The sequence below is a fragment of the Pogona vitticeps genome, chromosome 15 (genome assembly GCF_051106095.1).
Source record: "Pogona vitticeps strain Pit_001003342236 chromosome 15, PviZW2.1, whole genome shotgun sequence".
Lineage (NCBI taxonomy): Eukaryota > Metazoa > Chordata > Lepidosauria > Squamata > Agamidae > Pogona > Pogona vitticeps.
In genome coordinates, this window is record NC_135797.1 from 6,663,033 (window position 1) to 6,683,292 (window position 20,260).

Sequence of the window (20,260 nt, forward strand, 5' to 3'; positions counted from 1 at the left end):
GCCGCAGGAAGGTCTCGCCCCCTTGCACCCGCAAACCCAGGCACGGCGGGCCAAGAGACACCGCGATCCTTTCCCATCGGCCAGAGCAGGACCGGACGAAACAGCATTATGCACACCCAGCGGCCTTCCCGGCTAGCCACGTCGCTCTGCCCGCAGCCATTCCACTTGCTCAAGAGGTGGAAGGTGCCCCTATGAGATCAGGCAGGATGATGCATCAGGATTAAATGCTTGACCGTGGGGAGGGGCCTCAGCAGCTTGCTTAACCTGTTCAGCGGTGGCCACCAAGGTCAGGAGGGCGCAGACTGAAAAGCAAAAGTAGGAATCCAGCAAACAGGGATTCCAATGATCATTGGTGTAGCCATGTCTGAATTTTGCTTTTCATCACTAGGACTAATAATCAGGTGCTGCCGGGTCAATTCTGACTTATGGAGACCCTTTTCGGGTAGAGGACATCCAGAAGTGGTTTATCCTTCATCCCTTGGACTGTGCAGCTTTCCGAAAGCTACACAGGCCCCCTCTTCTACTCCCAGGAGGCAGAGGGGAATTCAAACTCCCAAACTTTGGCTTCCCAGCCAAATACTTAAATCACCGATTTTACCCCAGCTTGTTTTTTTCATTCCCAACTCTATAAAAGGGAAGCTCTCCCCTACTTTGACTGGGACCCAAGTTTTCATGGTTGACCAGCCTCTCTCTGGGGATGGCAGACATGTCCCTGGATGGACGTGCCGGGGGGGGGGGGGAACAAACAAGGAAGCCAAGGAGAGGCAGATGCTTTCTGGAAAGTTTTAATCTAGAACCTGTAAAACTACATCAAACGGCAGCATCCCTAAAGGGGAGGGAGGGGAGAAGGGGAAATGAACCAGAAACAAACAAACAAACAAAAAAGTGGAGAAGGGGGGGCGGGGGGGAAAGGACATGATTTTTCTTTTTAAAAAAAGGCATTTTGTGATCAGAATTAAACAAAAAAAAAATTAACCACTCACAAAACCGAGGTATCAGTACAGTTATATACAAACCAGATTTGTGTGTGTGTGTCTGTGTGAGTGAGAAAAAGAGAGAGAGGGAGATGGTTGGTGGGGTTCAAGAAGTTCGGCAAAGGCTTACAGTTGGGGGGGGGTCCAGGTGGGAGATCCCAACCACCCGACAGGGGACTGGAAATACATTCTCAAAGTGGCGATATGGCAAATGAAACCCACCCGGCCTTGGAGGAAGCCCGTGGAGGACTTGGGGGGGGGGTCGGGACTGGGCAAGGGATGCAAGAGGTAATGCTTTGGACAGAGGAAGGGAGAGTCTGGCTTTTTGGGGTCGGGGCCGTGGGGAGAGGCTGCACCTTCCACCCTCTCTTTTTTTGGGGGGGGCAGGCCCAGGAAAGAAGGCCACGTGGGGCTTCCCGTATTTTCGTCACAGGGAAAGGCAAGCGCTTGCAACCCACCCCGAGGGTCTCGCCCCAGGCCTCTCCCGTCTGCCCTGAAACAGCCGCCCAGCCTTCTGGGCCGGACCCTTTCATAACGGGCGTTTCTTCCCGGAAAGGCCCTTTTTCTGAGCTGCAGGAAGATGGAGGGGCGAGTTGATGAGGCCGCCTAAAGCCTCCGGCTCCAAGGAGGAGGAGGAAGCAGCCTGAAGCAGGGCAGAGGCGGGCGGGAGTGGGAGCCCTGACCAAGCTGAAGGGAGGGAGGGCTGAGCCATGAGGCCGAGCGCCCGCCATCGAGCCCAAAGCCAGGGAACCACCGGCTCAGGCCGACGGGCACGGGCGCCACAGACAAAGGACGCGCTCCATTCCCCCGAAGCCCATCCTCTTTCAGCCCCACCAGACGACAGGCCTGCTTAGAAGGGGGGCAGGAAAAGAAAAGGACCAGGAGGGTTCACTCTAGCTCCCCCCCCCGTGGCTCTTCACCCCCCCACTGCTCCTCCTCCTCCTCCTCCTGAGGTGGAAGGTATCCGTCTGCAGGGCCATGATCCCCTTTGTCTGGACTCCAGCAGCCATGGGGAGAGGAGCCCCATTTGAGGGACTTGCTCTTCCCCCAAGGGCAGGGACCCCCCCCCCCACACATGGGATGGCTTTCCCTTGCCCCACCTTCCAGGCATTGACCCCCAAGGAGGGAGGGAGGGAGGGGAGCCCCCCCCCACCCGTGGCTTTCAGGTGCCCCACAGGCAAGGGGCAGGGGGAGCGATTGAGGGGCCGAGCGCCAGGAAAGAAGGGAAGAAGCCAGTTTTGCAATAATGCCCATCGAGGAAAATCCAGGCCTCTCCCTCTCCCCCCCCCCCCCACGTCTCGGCCTCCCTGGCAGGCAGCTTCCTCAGCCCAGGACCCTGGAACCCCCCCCCCCCAGGTCATGGGCGCCAAGGGGGGGAAAGGAGAGGGGGGGCAGGAGAGGCAAAAGGCATCGGTGGGGGAGGGGGAGTGCTTGCTTACGGAGGAGGGGGGGGAAGGGGGAGGGGCCACTTCCCCTCTTTGCTTTTTGCTGTGTTTGGTAAAATTTAAAAACCCTGTCTCATGTGCAACCTTAAAAAAAAAAAGGAAAAAAAAAGGAGGAACAAAAAAAGAGAGGAAAGTACCATGGTCGCCACGGAGACCAAAAGGGATGCCCCCCCCCACAGTCACTATAGAGACCAACAGCCCTTGGTACGCTCCCACTACGGTTGCCACGGAGACCGGCTGGGTGGCTGCCAACCCCCTACCCCACGCACTCCCCGTCTCCATGGAGATCCAGCAGCCCTGGGGTTGGGGGGGGGGAAGAGAGAGAGAGAGAGGGATGCAGGGGGATGCCCCCTCCCGCCCATCGCCACCCCCTCTCCCCCCCCCACAGTCTCCCTCGTCCTGCACCAGGGTATCAAAAAATAAAACCCTTCCAGAGTTGAATTGCAGCTTTACTCCTAACTCCCACCCCCCATGCGCGTGCAGGCTGCCCCCCCCGGGGGGGGCCTGTTAAAGCTTCAGTTCGTTGGCAATTTTGGAGGCAATGTTCTTGAAGGCCATGGAAGTGCCCGATATCCGCTTGAAGCGCACGCCGTTGAGCGAGAGGCGAGGGAGCTTGCACACCTCCATCTCCCACTGCACAAAGGTCTCGTGGCCCGGCGCTCCGTGCATGCACAGGAGCATGTACTTCTCCTGCAGCTCGCACTGGCAGTTGTTAGCGTCCAGCACTTTCCGGATCTCCTTCATCATCTCGTTGGGCTCCATGGAGCTGGTGGTCTTCATGCTCCACGTGAAGCGCAGCGAGCGGGGCTTGGCTTCCCGGTTCTCGTCCCGCTCTTTATCCCCGCTGCTGCCAACCATGTGAGGCCTGGGGAAGGGAGGGGAGGGGAAAGAAAGAGGGGCGGGGGGGGGAACGACAGTGAGGAAGAAGAAGGACGCCTGTCCCACCCCCTCCGGATGTGTCCCGAGCGCCCTGCCTGGCCCAGCCCAAGTGACAACCAAAAGCTTGGGGGGGGGGAAGAGAAAGACAGGGAAAGAAGGTTTTGTTTCTGGGAGGGGGGGCAAGTTGGAAGAGACACAGGCACACAGAGGAGACGGGAGGTAGAGGTGCCAGGGAGGGGGCAGCCTTGCCCAGCTGGAGAGACAGACAGAGTGGAGGAGAGTTTGTCCCCAGAGGCTGGGGGGGGGAGCCTTCCCCCCCCTTGCTCTGGCTGCATCTCACCTGAGTGTCTCCACGCGATCTTTGCTTTCGGGCTCATGCAGGGTCCTCAAAAAACAGAGCAGGAGAGAAGAAGTCAGGCTTTCTCCGGTTAGGGGCTTCTATACCTGCTCTCCTTTCCTCCCACAGGAGGGCAAAGGTGGGCACCTGCCATTTAGGGGGTGGGTGGAGTGGGGCAGTCGGTCAAGACATCCAAGTGGGCCTGGGGAACCATCCTGGACCACAGCCTGCCACCCTCTGCTTGGCATGTAGTTGGTGGGGCAGGAGGGTAGAGGCGGGCAGGATGGGGGTCACAGCAACGAGACGCCCAACAGGCCTCATCAAGCACGGAAGCCACATCCAAGCCACCAAGGTGAGGAGGAAACGGAGGAGCCGTCATCAAGCGATGGGTGAAGAGGCTAAGTGATGGACTCCAACCTTCTTAGTTCAAACTCACAAGGTAGCCTCAAAAATGGGTCGCTCTCCTCACAATCCCCCACCCCAAATTTGGAACGCTGCTGCCCTCCACTGCCAGTGGGATGGCTGCCAAGGTGACCACGTTAACGGTATCTCAGTGTTCAAGAGAGATGCCATAATACGGCAAACGCTTGGGAAGGTTGCCGCCGCCCCCCCCAAATGACTCAATCCTTCTCTGCTCCGAACTCTGCTCCAAACTCTTCCTCCTGCCCCAGCCTTAAGCAAGGGCACTCCAACCTCTGCCTCTCCATCACAGCAATCCTTCCTGTGAATAGGGCAGAAGCCCCAAAACGTGTTCAAAGTTGCAGCGTGTTAGTCTGTGCGAGAGCATTTCATCAAGGAACAGAAAACAAAACAAAAAGGGGAAAAAAAGAAGACAAAAAAGAAAAAACGTGGCACTTTAAAAATTATCTGCCACATTTTAACGTCAGCTTTCATGGAACATCGTCCGCTTCGTCAGGCAGATTAGTTACAGGGAACGCATAACTCCCCTCTGGTCCTGGGCAGAATTCAAAGTGATGGTTCTAACAACCCATAAAGCCGTAAACAGCTTGGGTCCAAGTTACCGTATTTTTCGCTCCATAAGACGCACCTTTCCGTAAGACACACCAATTTTTTAGGAGAAGAAAACAGGAAAATATAATCTGTTTTCTTCGCTCCATAAGACGCAGACTTTCCAACCCCCCTCTTTTGTGGGAAAAAAGTGCGTCTTATGGTGTGAAAAATATGGTACCTAAAATATTGCATGTCCCTCTATAAACCTGCCTGGGCAATTAAGATACTTAGGGGAGGCCTTTCTCTTGGTCTCACCCATTGCACAGGAACATTTGGTGGGGACCCAGGAGAGGGCCTGCTCTGTCACTGAGCCCAGACTTTGGAACTCCCTCCCACTGGAGGCCAGGCTGGCCCCACCTTTGCTTATCCTTCTGCAAGCAGGCAAACACCCTTTCTCTTCAGGCAAGCTTTCCCATGGGGACTGGCTGTTGATTTTATTTACCATTTGTAACATTTGTTTAGTTCTTTTTAATATTTGTATACTTACTGTTTTTAGCTCTTAGATATTATCTTTTTAATTATTTAAGCCACCTCGGGTCCTTTTTAAGGAGAAAGGCGGGGTAAAAATATTTTAAATAAATAAATACATATATATTAAAACCCAGCGCAGTATGTTGAAATTTGGTTTCGGAATATTTTTTTGGTGGAGTGTTGGAAGGTTTTGATGGGAGTTTAAAAAAAACCTACCTCTTCGTCTAACCATTTCCTAGGTATAACGTTAACCAAGGTCAACTGTTTTTTGTGACTCAAGCCTTGTGGATTCTTCTCTCCACAGCTTTGGCTTCATCTGCTTTGCTGGCATCAGGAGTGGGGAAAATCTGTGCCCTCCAGAGTTTGGCTGGCTACAACTCCCGCTGTCCCAGAGCACTGGATAGGTCAGCTGGGGCTAATGGGAGTTGGAGTGCAACACAACTGGAGCTTGGGGAAACTGATCATGCTTGGATGTGGTTTTGGGGACTGAACACATTGAGAGGGCACCTGCTGGAGGAGGAGGAAGTAGGGGTGGTTGGGCTTCAATGAAGGCACATGGAAAACCAGGATTTCCACACATCCTTCGGTCTTCTGAACAGGGTGCTCTCTGGTAAAAAGAGAATGACCTTCTTACTTGCTGCCTCTCTCTCCTGCGCACAATGCAAGGAGCTTCTAGATATACTTGTGTATATCTAGGAGGGCATTTCTGATATGCTGATGACACCCAGCTCTACATCTCCTTTTTTTCCATCTGCAGTGGACGCTGTTTCGTCCCCGGGGCGCTGCCTGGAGGCCGTTCTGCAAGGGATGCCGTCAAATGGAGTAAGGTTGAACCAGGACGAGACGGAGCTCCTGCGGGTGGGTGGCCCCGATGTCAGTGGTTTGGGGAACTACCTCTCTTTTTTGGGGGGGGTTGACTCTCACCACAAATAATTTGGTTCGCAGTCTGGGGGATCCATCTTGACCCGGTGCTTACCACGGAGACCCAGGCAACGTCCGTGGTTCAGTCTGCCCACTTACATCTTCGGCAGATCGCCCTATCTAGACCCGGGGGCAATCACCACGCTGGCCCATGCACTTGGGGCTTCCTTTGAGAGTGATGTGGAAGCTCCAGATGGTCCAGAACATGGCGGCCCAGCTATTAACGGGGGTGAAAAGATTTCACCGTATTTGCCCCACCTTGGCTGCCTTACACTGGCCACCTATCTGTTTCTGCATTGATTTCAAGGTGCTAACCATTACATACAAAGCCCTTAACAGTTTAGGCCCTCGATACCTAGCAGAGTGCCTTCTTCTGCCCAGTTCTACCCATATCGCCCGTTACAGTCAGGCTGGGCGGCTGAGGGGCCTAAAGCCAAGAGAGGTCTGATGTGAACAAACCAGAAACCGGGCCTTCTTGGCAGTGGCCCCTCGCCTTTGGAACAACCTACCTGTAGAGATCCGCCTGGCTCCCTCGCTGAAGGCCTTCAAGACTAACCTGAAGACATGACTATACAGGCAGGCCTTCCTTACAACTATTACATACTAGCCTATCTCCCTTTTCCTTTTTTCTCTCTCTTTTTCTTCTTCTTCTCTTCCTTTCCCCATCTGGGACTCTGTGATTAACTTGGATTTTAAGTTAGTTTATTTTTATGTTATATGTAAACCGCCCAGTAGTAGACATGTTCTAGATGGGCGGTATATAAATCTAATAAGTAAATAAAAATAAAGAAATACTTCTAATCAAGAAGAGAACTAAGGGAAATTTTGGGTCACGTTTTCACGAATCCCCACAACATTTCGTAGGAGCATCGCCAGAGTATCCAAAACTTCTGCCCTCTAGCTATGCAGGGGCCATACTTTGGACGAGGGGATTTATAATCTAAACACCTGGTGAACATGAACTTAGAAGTCGGCTGATCCACAGAAATCCCAGAATTGTGAGGGACATTTCTACCACGTACACACCCACACGCTCCCTTCACTCGAGAGACCTACTTTCCTTCTCTGCTTTTTACCTCTATCTGTCCATCACTACCCCAAATTCATTTTACTGAAAATCCTTCTCTCATCCACCCAGAGCATCTCTATCTGAGCAGGACAAATTCCACCCTGACTCCTGAAAGAAATGAATTTATTCCACCGCAAATTGGGTATTTTTGAAAATATGGGGTGGGTGGGGAGAAATGGGATTTCTGAAACCCTCCTAAAACAAAGGCTGATGGGGGGGGGGAATTGCTTGGGGCCCAGGACGAGGTCTGCCTACAAAAATCGATCTGCTTCAATCCTCAGCCTCTCCAGGGATGCCCCTGCCAGACACCCAGAAGAGCGTCTGCATCCATGCAGGAAAAGCTGGGCCGGATGGTCCAAAGGGTCAAATATTTGGTATAAGCAGCTTCCTAGCTATGCTGGAGGAACATCATACCTTGTGCCTCTGGCACACAGGAAGATCCACTGGAACACACAGATACACACACACTTTTTCAAGGAAGAAGCCAGCCACTCATTTTTGCAATGTTCCTCTCCGTGGCCATGAGGACTAGCAACCTTCCTTCCCACCCCCACTTTGCTATTTTTTTTAAAAAAGGGGAAAAAAATTAAAAAAGGGGAGGGGGAAGAGAGCAGAAGACACCAGAAGAAGCGAACACAACAGCTAAAACCTTCCAGGCATTGCTCAGAACATCCCAGAAGCTAATAGTATTCCAGTCCTTGGGGCCATGCAGACTTCTAGACACTGCCCCCCCTCACCTCGCCTCCCCCCCCAACCCCACCCCAATGACCACCCTGAACCCTCAAGGCAGCTGCAAGCAATAGAGCGTGGGGGGGAGCCCAGCTCCTCCTATCCGCCACCATGCAGGGAGAAGGGGTGGGGTGGGGTGGGGAATTAGTTGGGGGAAGGGGGTGGGGAGAGGCGAGAAAGAGGGAGAGTGAGAGAATGGGGGGGGGGAAAGAAGGGGGTCTGGTTAAAGATCAGAGGCCCAGCCTGGGGAACCAAGGAGGGTGGAGATCGCCTAAAGAGACAGCTCTTCCCCCCAGGGCGAAGGAGCCCCAACATTCAGCCTCCGGCTGCCTTCTGTGGCCTCCCCACCCCCCCCGCTTGCTCCAATTTGCAGGCAGCCGAGCCAGGCCTGACCCAATGAATGTGCCTCGTCTTCCAGCACAACCCCCCCCCCGCGCTTCTCCCCCTGCGGGGCGGGCAGAGAGCTAACGAGATCCCAGCTGTCCCTTTAAGCACGTCCTGACACTCACACACAGACACCATTAGCAGCCACAAGGCACAGGAGGGGAGGGGATGGGGAGGGGGGGGACGCAGGAGGCAGCGGGGAAGGTGGTTAGTACTGCACAGGAGGAGGAGGAGGAGGAAGAAGAAGAAGAGGAGGAGGAGGAGGACAGAACAAAACCAGAGAGATGAACGCCTACCTTCTGGCAAACCTGAAAGACAGATTTCTAAAAAGGGGAAAAAGGGGAGAAAAAAAAATATATATATGGTGGGTGGGTGGGCAAGCCAGCGAGCATGAGAGTGTGTGAAAATAAGCGAGCAGCAGAAGTGCTCTGGTGCCCCTCCATCTCCCTCCCAAAGTTGGGTGGGGTGGGGTCACAGCAAAAACCCTCCAGCGCCTAGTTCCCTCTTCCCCAAAACTGGGAACGTGTGGCTAGGGTCTCTCCCCCCAACCCCCCCAGCGGCTGCTGGAATCCTGCCTGCGTGCGTGCATGCATGCTGGGGGCTGGGGGGGGAGGGAAGGGAAGACAGCAGGATCAAGACCTCCCAAATGCAAGAGTAGTTGCACCACGATCAGAAATCCTTCCGTGATCTGCATCTTTATCCCCCCCCCCCCCCAGAGGCTCAAGAAGACTGGGGAGCGGGAGGGCAGGTAAAACACAACAAAGAAAGGAGGGGGGCGGTAGTAGGGACAGGAGGTGCCGATCTCCACAGAATGGCTCCCCCCCACTCTCATTCCCCCCCCACGCTCCCCCCCCTTATTGCAATGGGCCAGTCCTTCTCAAGGGTTGTTAAGGAAAAGAGGGAAGCCATCCGGAAGGGGATATTAACAGACACCAGCCTTCTCCAACCTGAGGCCCTCTGGATGGACTACAACTCCCAGCATTCCAGTGTTTCCCCAGCCAAGTGGCTGGTGGAGGGGGGGATGCTGGAAGTTGTTATCCAGCACACCTGGACAGCTCCTGGTTGGAGAGGACTGACATACACAAACGTGCGCGCACACAAAGCTGCCTTGAGGGGGGACAGGTGGCTTCTTGCTCCCAGGGGCCTGCGGTTTTCCTGGTCGGATCCCCGGAGAAGATCTGCTGGCGTTTTACGGGCGTCTTCAAAGGATTCCAGATCCCTCTGGTGCATCCGCTGTTCCCACTGGGCTCAGGAGGCCTCTCAGGAAAGAGTCTAAATGTGCCCGCTGTTCGGCCAGGTTCCCAGAAGATGAGCGATAGGTTTTGGTCCCCAAATTTGTGCCCACATCCCTCCACAGGCTGCCCTGTCCTGCTCCCCTCCTCATCCTACAGGGCCAGAGCAGCCTATGGGACTGACGGAGGAAACAGGGCAGCGGAATCGGGCGGTGGAGCATCAGCAGCCACAAGCCTTGGCGTCCCCCTCCCTTGGAGGTGTAGGTTGCGCTGGGGATTCCTAGGCAACTACAATGCCCAGGGGAGCCCAGGAAAACCACACGCCCCACAGCTTCGCATCTACAGAGGCCGCAGCGCCTTCCCTGCAGCCGCCGCCAAAGGCCGAGCACCCTAGGGTGAGAAGAGCCCTCCTCTGGGCGGTGGGATGGATATGGATGTTCCAGGGCATGGTGTGGTTTTTAGAGGTGTCACCAACGAGGGGGCCCAGCCTTTGTGGTTCTGGCTGGCTCACAGATATACTCTCCCACTAAAGGGGGGGGAACCCACAAACTATTTCTCACAAAGAGGGTGAGTTCCCTTTCCAGGAATCCTTTCTTTGGGGGCTTCTGGGCAGGATTCTGGAATTATTGGCTGGCAGCTGATTTCTAATTGCTGATCGGCAGCTAAATCTCTAGTCTAAACCTGGCCCAGTGTCTCCCACTTCTAAGTCATAACCCGCGCCAGACCTAGGGTTCTGGGGCTGTCTGAGGGCGTCTCTCTTCCCACCGAGAGAGCCTTGAGCCCGGCCACTTTTCCCATCTGGCGAAAGGCTCGCTTTCCATGCCAGGTTCCAGCCTCGGGGAATCTATTTGGCCCACCATCCTTCAAGTAAGCGCTGGCTACCAAATCCATTGGAGAGACTCTTCCAATTGGCCCAAACACAACCCTCACGCCTCAAGCTTAGTAGCCAGCCCGTAAGCTTGCAGAGTGAGCACACCTTGTCTCCTTAGATTGGTGTGTGTGTGTGTGTGTCCTTAAGAAGATCCTGGGAGACTGTGAAGGGCCTGTCTTTATGGCAAAATAGGCAGCAGGGGACGGGGAAGGAAGAGACAAGCGGGCTGTGGTTATGAGGATGTCACTGCTGGTGGGGGGGGGAAACAGTGCACCCACGGGGGCAGTTGTGCAACACACGGGCACACGCACTAGTGAGCATGCATGTTGTGTCCTGCTGGAAGGGGGTGGCGGTGGCCTGCATCTACTTCCCTCGCCCACTGGACTGCACAATACACAGAAGCCATCTTGCCACTTTAAGTCGGAGAGCAACGGAGGCTGGCTGCAGCTCCGGAAAACGTTTGGGTGGCGGTACCCCTCTCCCCTGCTGCACCCGCGCCCAACCGCAGCCCTGCCCGGATGTGTGTCTCTCTCCCCGCGCCCCCCCGGTCACTTGGCCTTCCCTGCTCACCTGCGCACAAACTTGGAGGTGAACTTGCTGAAGATGCTCCCCGAGGCGCCCCTCCTGCCGCCTTGGCTGTTCCCGGAAGGCGAAGCCGGCGTGAGGCCGTAAGGGAGGTTCTGCTGGTCCCGGACCTGCCGGAGCTGCCCGGCGTGGAAGGTGCTGCGGCTGGAGACGCCCCGCGGGAAGTTGGTGCGCTCCGGGAGGGCGCTGCTGATATTGTGGGCTGAGGGGGAGGCGACGGGGACTCTCTGGGGGGCCGTGCTGTTGAGGGGCAGAGGAAGGAGGAGAGAGAAAGGAGGTCAGGAAACGGCAGGCTTCAAACCGAAAGGAGGCGGCCGAGGAGACCACCGATAGTCCAGGAGCCAGGCCATTGCTCAGGCTAAACAGAAAACTCCTGGGCAAGAGGACACCTCTGTTTGTAATCGTTACAGCCTTTAACCCAGATGATCACTGCTTATAGCAGCTGTAGCTTCTAGGAGTTGGTCTACAATGCCTGGAGGCCTCGGGGTTGTTGTGAGGATAAAGGAGGAAAAAAGGGCTAGTTGTGCTGCCTTGAGCTCTCTGGAGGTAAATGATATATAACCAACAGAACAAACAAACCTGGTTTAAAGTTTTCTTACAAATCTTGGTTTGTTTGTACAAACCCAAATCCGAAACCGGGAGGTCATGATAAGGCTTTCCTGCTTGGGTGCTTTACCTGCTAGTGGAAATGAGAAAATGAATAAACCTGACCTGGACTTGGTTTATTCAGCCATGATTCTTGGATTAAAACGCAGCACACAAATTTGGCTACCTACACACTGCAATTTATTGCGTCAAGACTTCTGAAGCCAAAAGGTTGTGCAAACCTAGCCTCCATTTCTTCTGTGCACCTTGGATGCTCACTTCTCTGCAGATGTCTGTAGAATGACAGGAACTAAATACTAGGATAAAGTCTGGATAGGAGATTTTTGTTCTTGCTGTTCTCAGTGGAGGGAGGCTTGACAAGCCCTTTGGCCTGAAGTCCGGCTGATAACAACAGAACAAAACAGAGCCAAGGCTAGGCCCAGAAAAGGACCCCGAGGGCAGGCAGTTTGGCAGCGGCCCGTGGGAAGCCCTTCTTCCCTCTCTTTGTCAAAGACGGGACCACTGTCCCAGAATACCCAGCCTACGTGGCCAGTGGCTTCTCTTGTCCTGGAAAAATTCAGGAGTGTAACACCTTTCAAAAGACTCTTGACCTCTCTTGGGAGCTGGGTGTGCTCCTTGATTCTTCATGCTCTGCATTATTAACCCAGGGCTCAAACTGGCTTCCACGAGCTTATGTATTTTTGGGGGGTGGGTGGGTGGGAGAGAGGCAGTCTGTGTTTCACAAGACAACCTGTTCGTCTTCTCCCGAACCACCGCACCTTCCGCCGTTCTCCTCTACTTACCTGCCGGCAGGGAGTGAACAAGCCAGCGCACTGGGACAATGGGGTGGGCTGGGGGGGGGGTGGAGAAGAAACGGGAGGGGAGATCTGACTCCAAGGGTTGACGGGGGGGGCAGGGAGGTAGTTTGGGGGGGGAAGAAACAACACAAGGCCTTGCGCACACAGCTGCCCACTTGCCTGGGTCGCTGCGCCTCACAGTTATTGTCAGAGGGGGGCAGCGTGGGTTTGGAGGGGTGCACCGAGGCGGACATGGATTTCTGGTGCTGTCGGGGGCGCGCGGAGTTCACGGCGGCAGAAGCTGAAGCAGTGGAAGCCCTGGAGCCCGGAGTGGTTAGGCTAAAGGGGGGGAGAAAAACATAAAACAGGCAGGGAGAAGCAGAAGTTTAAAAAAGGACGGGCGGGCGGGCGGGGATGGGGGTGGGTTGGGTTAGGAAAACAGGAGAGGGAGCCCAGCTGTATCCGGGGCTGACCCACCGAGTCCCCTCTATCTGGCCCGTCCTTGTGGGGCCTCCCAGTCTAGGAAGGAGGCCTTCACCCTAACCCTCAGAGGCCTCCCTCTGTTAGCTTGACAGCCACAACACCTCCCTGCATCGTTTCAGAGACCACTTTTAGAAATGTCTTTTTCCTCTAGCTTCTGGGAGCTCGGATGCAAAACAAGGGCAATTTCCCCCTTTTTTTTTTTTTGAGGCAACAGCTTCCAGAATCCTTCAACTGCCAGGCAGACTGGTGGCTTTTGAGATCAGCAGTCCAAAAAACAAAACAAAACATTTCCGAGCCCTGTTCAGACTCATCAGCTTATTTGGGGGGGGGGGGGGGGCGGCCTGCACAGCCTTTCCTACTTACTGAAGTAGCCAAGGCAGATCAGGCCTGAACCTGCACAAACAGGTCGGAGAGACTGCCGAATGCTTTCCTCCCTGGAAGCAAACCCAGCCCTGGATGGCTGCTGTGACGAGAGTAACCTTTCACAGAGGATGCTGAGCCCAGCATTGGGTGTAAGGCTGGTCCTCCTCCTCCTCCTAATTCATCGGCACTCATATAACTGTTGGAAATATATTTTGAGGGCTAGAAATGGTTGGCTTGTAGCTCCGGTCAAGGTTTACCCACCAAAGCCAATCCAATCCAATCAGCTCCCACCTTTTACTAAGGCATGGATTCTGTCAATTGGGATCCCTCGGTTCAGGCTTAGGAGCCCTCACTTTCGGAGTCTGGCAGGTTCATGAAATTCGAGGACTACCTCCAGACACCAAGAATGGACCCTGCCACGGAAGAAGCTTTTCCTTTCTCTCCATACAAGGCTGTCTCCCTGACATTTGCTTGCTGCACCCCTTCCCAGTGCTATTTGGAGTAGAGAAGGGTCTCTCTCCCCTGAAGCCCATCTTTCACTCCCTGAAGCATCCCTCCAATACCCTCTGTAAATAGTACCAAGTAGGTAACCATGATATGAAGAGGAGGAAGCAGGAACAACCTTTAACTTTGGTTACTGCAGGCACTTTTTAACTTTCTTACTGCATGCGCTTTCTGCTTCCCTGGATGGCTCATACCAGCTCCTTGAAGTTTGGCCTGATTCTAGAAAGCTGCTTGTCTCAAAACTTTCCCAGCAAATGGAGACCAAGCCTGCATTTCCCCCACTAACGCTAACTTTCCCCAACACCTCTCCACCACGGATACAGCTGCTGGTAGAGACACGGATGTCCTGAGGGAAACAAAATATACAATATACAAGCTGGTATATGTGTATATAGGTCAGGAGAAACCTTAATGCAAAGGTAGAGGATGGATGTGGATGGAGGCATGGTTTGGTCTGATGCCCCAAAAACAGGGCCAGGTGGTTAGGTAAAAAAGAAAACAGGGTATATGTGATTGTGTGTGCGTGCACATAGCGGATGATCGATGAAGTGGGTCACGCAGGGCTGCTTCGTTCTGCCGGTCTTTGAAGGAGGGGCAAAAAAAGAGGCAAAGTGGGGAGAAGTGAGGTTTTGCCTTTTATTTCCTGGCATCATGTCTAGCCGCCTTAGGAGGACGGGAATCCCAGGCAGGCGAGCGAGCAGGCTGGTGGAGGAGGGAGAGCAGGACCCCCCCATTCCTCTTCCGCCCACCCAGCTGGTTCCTCTGCTGGCTGTAGAGGAAGGGGGTCCCGGCTGTTTCTGCCCTTCCTCCACCAGCCCGCTTTGGGGAGGCAACTTTAGAAAGTGGCAAGCTAGCCACTTGTGTGGCTTTATTTACAATGGAGAAGAAGAACACAGTCCCCCACTTGCGGGATTGGTCGTCTCACAGACACACACCTGGTGCTTAATTAAAGAGGATCTGCCCCTCCCTCCATGGGTCTGCATGGGAGGGGGTGGCCGTGGGGAGAGGATGGGCTGCACCACCTCCAAATGCAGATGGGGGCTCGCCAAGGAAACAGAATTCCTTGTACCAAAAGAAAATAAAGCAAAAAAAATATACAGGATTCAAGGAGAAGGCTAGGTCAGATATGACATGCTTCTTTTCCAAAAATGCTAGTTTTCATTTATCCAATGAATAGCTTTTGCAGGTTGGGTGGAGTGGGGGGGGGGAGGCACATTCATTCCACATAAGCTGCTGCTTCCCCCCTCCCCCCCCGGCCTCCAGTGTGAAATGGTACAGCCTAGTCTGGGGTTGCAACCTGGGGGATGGGTTAGAAAAGGGGGGAGAGGGAGAGAAGTCAGCCAACCTAGATGACTGGAGCAAAATAAAATAAAATATACCTCTAGCCCTTTCCACAAGCTACTCTTACACCACATGCTTAGTTTCAGGGGAAGAGAACAAGAACCGATCCAGATGTTTTTGGCCTGCACCATTTCTGCGTGATGGCCCTGATGGTTTAGGGCTCAGCTGAACTCTCCAACATCTGGAGAGCGCCAGGCTGCTTACTCCCTTCCTTCTCCAGGGGCTCATTTGAGAAGGAAGCCTATTGCTCCCTGCACTGACTAGGAGAAGTGGACAAGACAGGAACAAGATCAGGAGAGACGGAAAGTTACCTTTCAGGATCCCCGTGGCCGCACGGTTACTAGTCATGATGGCCAAAGGAACACGCAGATTAAAAAAAGCACTCCTTCTCATTTCTGAAGGCGAAAGCCACAGACAGAACAAGGGAGCAGAATCTCCATGGAGGACCTTTCCCCCCCATTCAACGAACAAAGAGATGCTGGGAGGTTAAGCAAGAAGCAGGCCTTGGAATGTAAATAAATGGAGTGGGAGGGGGGGAGTGAGGGGCCAGGTGTTCTTGCAGGGCAGTTCCCATCAGCCCCAGCCAACACAGCCGATGGCGTAGCATGATGGGAGCTGCCATCCAGCAACCTCTGGAGGGCCCCCTATCCCCCAGGCCTGCTGCCGGGGAACTCGGATGGAGAAAGAGTGAAGGGCTTTTACACAATGGCTCGATGCAATGAAGAGCCAGCTGCATGGGCTATAGAGGGACAGGCTCTGCAAGGGAGGAGGCTTTTTTCTGGGCTTGGAAAGGCACACGGAGAAGAGAACACAATCTCTCCCCCCCCCCCCCAGGGCTTGGGGTTTGCTTCAGATCCAGGCTGCAGGATCCCAAGTGCTGCCGTCAACCCCAAAACAAGGGTTGAGCCCCTGCCTGACGGTAGCTGCTTCTCCTTGCCCTACCAAGCCACGCAACAGTTCCAAGTATTTTGTTTATGTTGCTTTTTAAAAACATCCGCCAGCTTCAGAATCTCCTAGAAATGGAGGCACCGCTTAGTCTCATTGGCTACACCTCCACTGTCACGGATGGGAGAACAGGACAGGAAGAGGTTGGCTTTGCCCGGGGGGGGCCTTTGGCGACTCTGTGGCAGCACCAGCACCGGGCCGTGGGCCCTCGGGCTGACGCAGATTCTCCCCGGCGGCCACTGGCTCCCGACTACCATAGCTGCCCCACAGAAACCCCACCAAAGCTTCTGTAATCCTTTCGTCAAGGCAGCATCATCGTGTTCCCCGCTGCTTAACTGGCTTGCCTCAAATGCGGTGCTGGAGGAGAGCTTTGTGGTTACCCTTAGGCTGATGGAAAGATGGACAAACGGGGGGGCCCTTGATCAAATCAGGCCTGAATTCTCTCCGGAGGGCTGTCCTACTCATGAGAAGGCAGGATTCTCTGGAAAAGGCCACAATGCTGGGAAAGATGGAAGGCAGCAGGAAAAGAGGAGGAAGACCCCGAATACGAGATGGATTGACGCCCCTAAAGGAAGCCAGAGGTGAGCATTTACAAGAGCAGTTGAGGGTAGGACATTTTGGAGCTGGCTCATTCGTAGGGTTGCCCATGGGTCAGAGGCCACTTGACGGCACATGACAAATGCTACACGTGCGCTGCAGCTTGAGCATCAAGGGCCACATGGTTTAGTAGTGTAAAACTCTCAGTTCCTCAAGATCAATTTGTCTTCCAATTCCCAACTGCCTTCGCCTACACAGAAAACGGGAAGAGGAGAGGGTGGGAGTTGCAGCCCCCCAAAATTAAGGGTGGACCCTAACCGCCCACCCTGGCTGGAGAGGAAAAGGCCAGGGGGGGGGGCTGAAGGAGCTGGGTGCAGGCAGGAAGTACCTAGCTAGAGGTGTGTGTGCGTGTGTCTCTCTCTTGAGAGAGCACGTGTTGTTCCGCTTCTCTTGATGTGTTTTGTGCAGCCCAGCAAGTGAGAAAGCAGGGCTTGGGCCAGACATGGATGTGGGAAAGCAATTTCTGCTCTTCCAGCAGAGAAGGCCATCCATCTGTGGGAACCCTTCAGCTCTGGATTGCTGGCACGGAGAGGAAGGAGACGATGAAAAGGCCTCCAAAAGGCCAGTTCTTGGGTTGCACTGGTTCTGACCAGGTGTACGGGTTAGCTTGGTTGCAACGTTCTTTAGAATGAGAAAACGCCTAACACAGAGAAAACCAGCAAGTCAGAGAGGGTTCTGGGTCAGAGCCTGGCCATCACGTGTTAGAACAAACAATGTTATTTGCCACGTGTTAATTGTGTGTGTGCGCATACGTGTGTGTGAGAGAAGAGGACAACAATACTAGTTTCACAAAATAATGTTAACAGTTTCATTTTTTGTTTTCATAATAAGCAAACTCAGACTTTTCTAAAGAAGTTTTTGAAGTTCTAAAAAACGGACATACCTCAGTTACTGGGGGTGAAGATACCGGTATTTTTCCTCTCCCCTTCCTTTGCAATAAGAGCATTCGAAAATGCAAGCCCCCACCTTGTAGCCCCCCCCCCCGGCATTTCCAGGGACAATTTTAACCACCAAAGTCCTACCCAAGCCAAGAGCATCCATGGAGCTGAAGGAACGGAGAGTTCGGTGGGTTATTTAAGCCTCCTGAGGAGAAAGCTTCTGGGAGGAGGGAAGACCAGCTTTGCAATCTCATGGTGACGGTAGCTGCACCCCAAATTCCTGCCCCCCCACCCCTTCACCCAGACCCCCAAGTGTGACACGGCAATGATGCTGATCTGCCTAGCTTTAACTCCCCCTCCTCTCCCTGCACTTACCTATCTTTGCCGTTCTGGATGGAGTTCTGGCCCAGGCTGGCCCGGTCCAGCATGGGTGAATTGCGGCTTCGGTTTGTGCTGGTTGAGAGGACGCTGTTCTGCAGAAGGCAGAAACATCAGGTGAGCGGCAGGCCAAGCCCCAGGAAAGGGAAAAAAAATGGAGGGGAAGAGGCTCCAAACTGTTGCTTCTGGAAGGGCACTGGGTGGGGTAGCCTGGCCAGCTGCTGGGGACAATGGGCTGGCAAGGAAGGGGTCTTGAAGACCACGTGCCCTCTTACCGGCACAGCCTTGCAGCCATCAAACTCCTTTATGAGTTCTTGGAATCATCACCAGCTCCCCACCCCTCACCCCGACTAAATCACATGTTCTCCTTGATCTGAAAGCTTTTCGGCCTGACTGGTATCCTAGATCGCTGGTTCTTAACCTTGGGTTACTCAGGAGTTTTGGACTGCAACTCCCAGAAGCCTTCACCACCAACTGTGCTGGCTGGGGTTTCTGGGAGTTGCAGTTCAAAAAGGTTAAGAACCACTGTCCTAGATCAAGCCGTTCCTGGCTCAGCACCTCCTGATGATTGTGGGGAAAAAAGACCACATCTCCTTTTTATGAGCCTAGTAAAAGGTAAAAGTTCCCCTTGACATTGAGTCCAGTCGTGTCCGACTCTAGGCAGCGGTGCCAAGCCACAGAACAAGCATTTTGTCCGAAGACAGGTTCCGTGGTCACGTGGCCAGTGCGACTAGACATGGAACGCCGTGATCTTTAAACCGAGGTGGTGCCTATTGATCTACTCGCATTTACATGCTTTCAAACTGCTAGGTTGGCGGGAGCTGGGACAAATGACGGGGGCTCCCTCCCTTGCATGGATTCAATCTTACGACTGCTGGTCTTCTGACCTTGCAACACAGAGGCTTCTGCGGTTTAACCTGCAGCGCCACCACATCCCTATTTTATGAGCCTAACTGGGTATAAAAGTTCATCAGGAGAGGCTTGCTCTTCAGGCAGGCCATCTTCTAAAGTTTGTTGTGGGTTTTTTGGGCTCTTTGGCCGTGTTCTGAAGGTTGTTCTTCCTAACTTTTCGCCAGCTTCTGTGGCCAGCATCTTCAGAGGACAGCACTCTGTCCTCTGAAGATGCCTGCCACAGAGACTGGCGAAATGTTAGAACAACCTTCAGAACATGGCCAAAGAGCCCGAAAAACCTACAACAATCATTAGATCCCCGCCATGAAAGCCTTCGCGAATACTATCTTCTAAAAACGACTGGTGGACCAAAGGAATTTTTTAAAGGGATTTTATTCTGTTGCTTTGCTTGAGCTTTTAATATTGCTCTTATTTATGAGTTTTAATATGATATTTATCCATTTATTATTTATTTAAAATATTCATGTGCCACCTTTCTCCTAAAGGATCGAAGGTGGCTGACAGTATTAAGAGAAACAAAGTTAGAAACCAAAGAATAAATTATTACGATATTAAAAAAAGCATTAAACAACTACTGCATTAAAACTCATTTTAAGAACAAGATTAAAAGCACAACTAATCTGTTTAGTGCTTTTTAAATATTTCAATAATTTATCAATTAGTTTTAAATATGTTTCTTTTAATATGGTCAGCTGCCTTGGATTTTTTTAAGAAGATGACATACAAATATTGTAAATAAATAAATAAACAGAATAAAACCGGGGCGGGTTTTGGGCCGTATGTGGGGCCTCCCTCAACCTCTTGCCGAACAGACTCCTTTGTTGCTGCAGAAGTAAAACCTGGCAGTCCTGCAGGCCTCTAAGAGCAGAGACCGTCCTTTTAAACAGCGGCTCTCCTGCCGTGTTTTAACATCTTCCCAATACAGTGGTGCCCCGCATAGTGAGATTAATCCGTTCCAGATTAATCGTTGCTATCCGGAAACATCGTAAAACGAAATGGAAAACCCCATAGGAACGCATTAAACTCCGTTTAATGCGTTCCTATCGGGGGAAAACTCACCGTTGAGCGATGATTCCCCATCCCGCCGCCTTTTACGCGCCTTTGGTAAGTGAGGGCAAGGCGCGAAAACGCTGCGGGCAGCCATTTTAGGCACCCGGCGGCCATTTTGGAACCGCCGATCAGCTGTTTAAAAAACATTGCAATGCGAAGATTGGTAAGAGAAACGCTTACTGATCATCGCAATGCAATGTTTTGGCACTTAAAACAGATCGCTATGCGGATTCATCGTTAAACGGTGTGCTCGTTATGCGAGGCACCACTGTACTCATTTTTCAAAACTGCAGGTAGACTTCTAACCATGTCCAATTTCATTTCCCCACCTTTCCTTCTTCCTCCTCGATGGTCAAATGCAGGCCCTTCATCAACCCACAAACCTGGGAGCAAGAAAACTGCTTCCCCAAGACCCCGCGGACATTATCCACCCTGGGCTGTAGATCCGGCCACCCCTCTAGTTAGTGCTGCCTGAGGAGGATGGAAGCCGTCATCCAAAATCACCAGAAAGGCAACAGG

At 53.1% G+C, this 20,260-nt stretch overlaps 1 protein-coding gene across 10 annotated transcripts in view; it reads right to left on the minus strand.

Moving 5' to 3' along the window:
• Window positions 1-769: 769 nt before the first annotated feature.
• MARK2 (microtubule affinity regulating kinase 2) overlaps window positions 770-20,260 on the minus strand; it is a 140,473-nt gene continuing 120,982 nt past the window's right edge. For 3 of the 10 annotated variants that reach the window (XM_072984103.2, XM_072984097.2, XM_072984104.2), the window contains exons 14-19: window positions 17,777-17,874; window positions 12,471-12,629; window positions 10,894-11,148; window positions 8,517-8,543; window positions 3,639-3,683; window positions 770-3,284 (exon numbers count right to left, since the gene is read on the minus strand). In XM_072984103.2, coding sequence (XP_072840204.2) covers window positions 2,927-3,284; window positions 3,639-3,683; window positions 8,517-8,543; window positions 10,894-11,148; window positions 12,471-12,629; window positions 17,777-17,874 — 942 coding nt within the window. In that variant the 3' untranslated portion in view covers window positions 770-2,926. The remainder of the gene's footprint in view (window positions 3,285-3,638; window positions 3,684-8,516; window positions 8,544-10,893; window positions 11,149-12,470; window positions 12,630-17,776; window positions 17,875-20,260) is intronic. The other 7 variants (XM_072984099.2, XM_020804749.3, XM_072984098.2 and 4 more) reach the window with 7 other exon arrangements.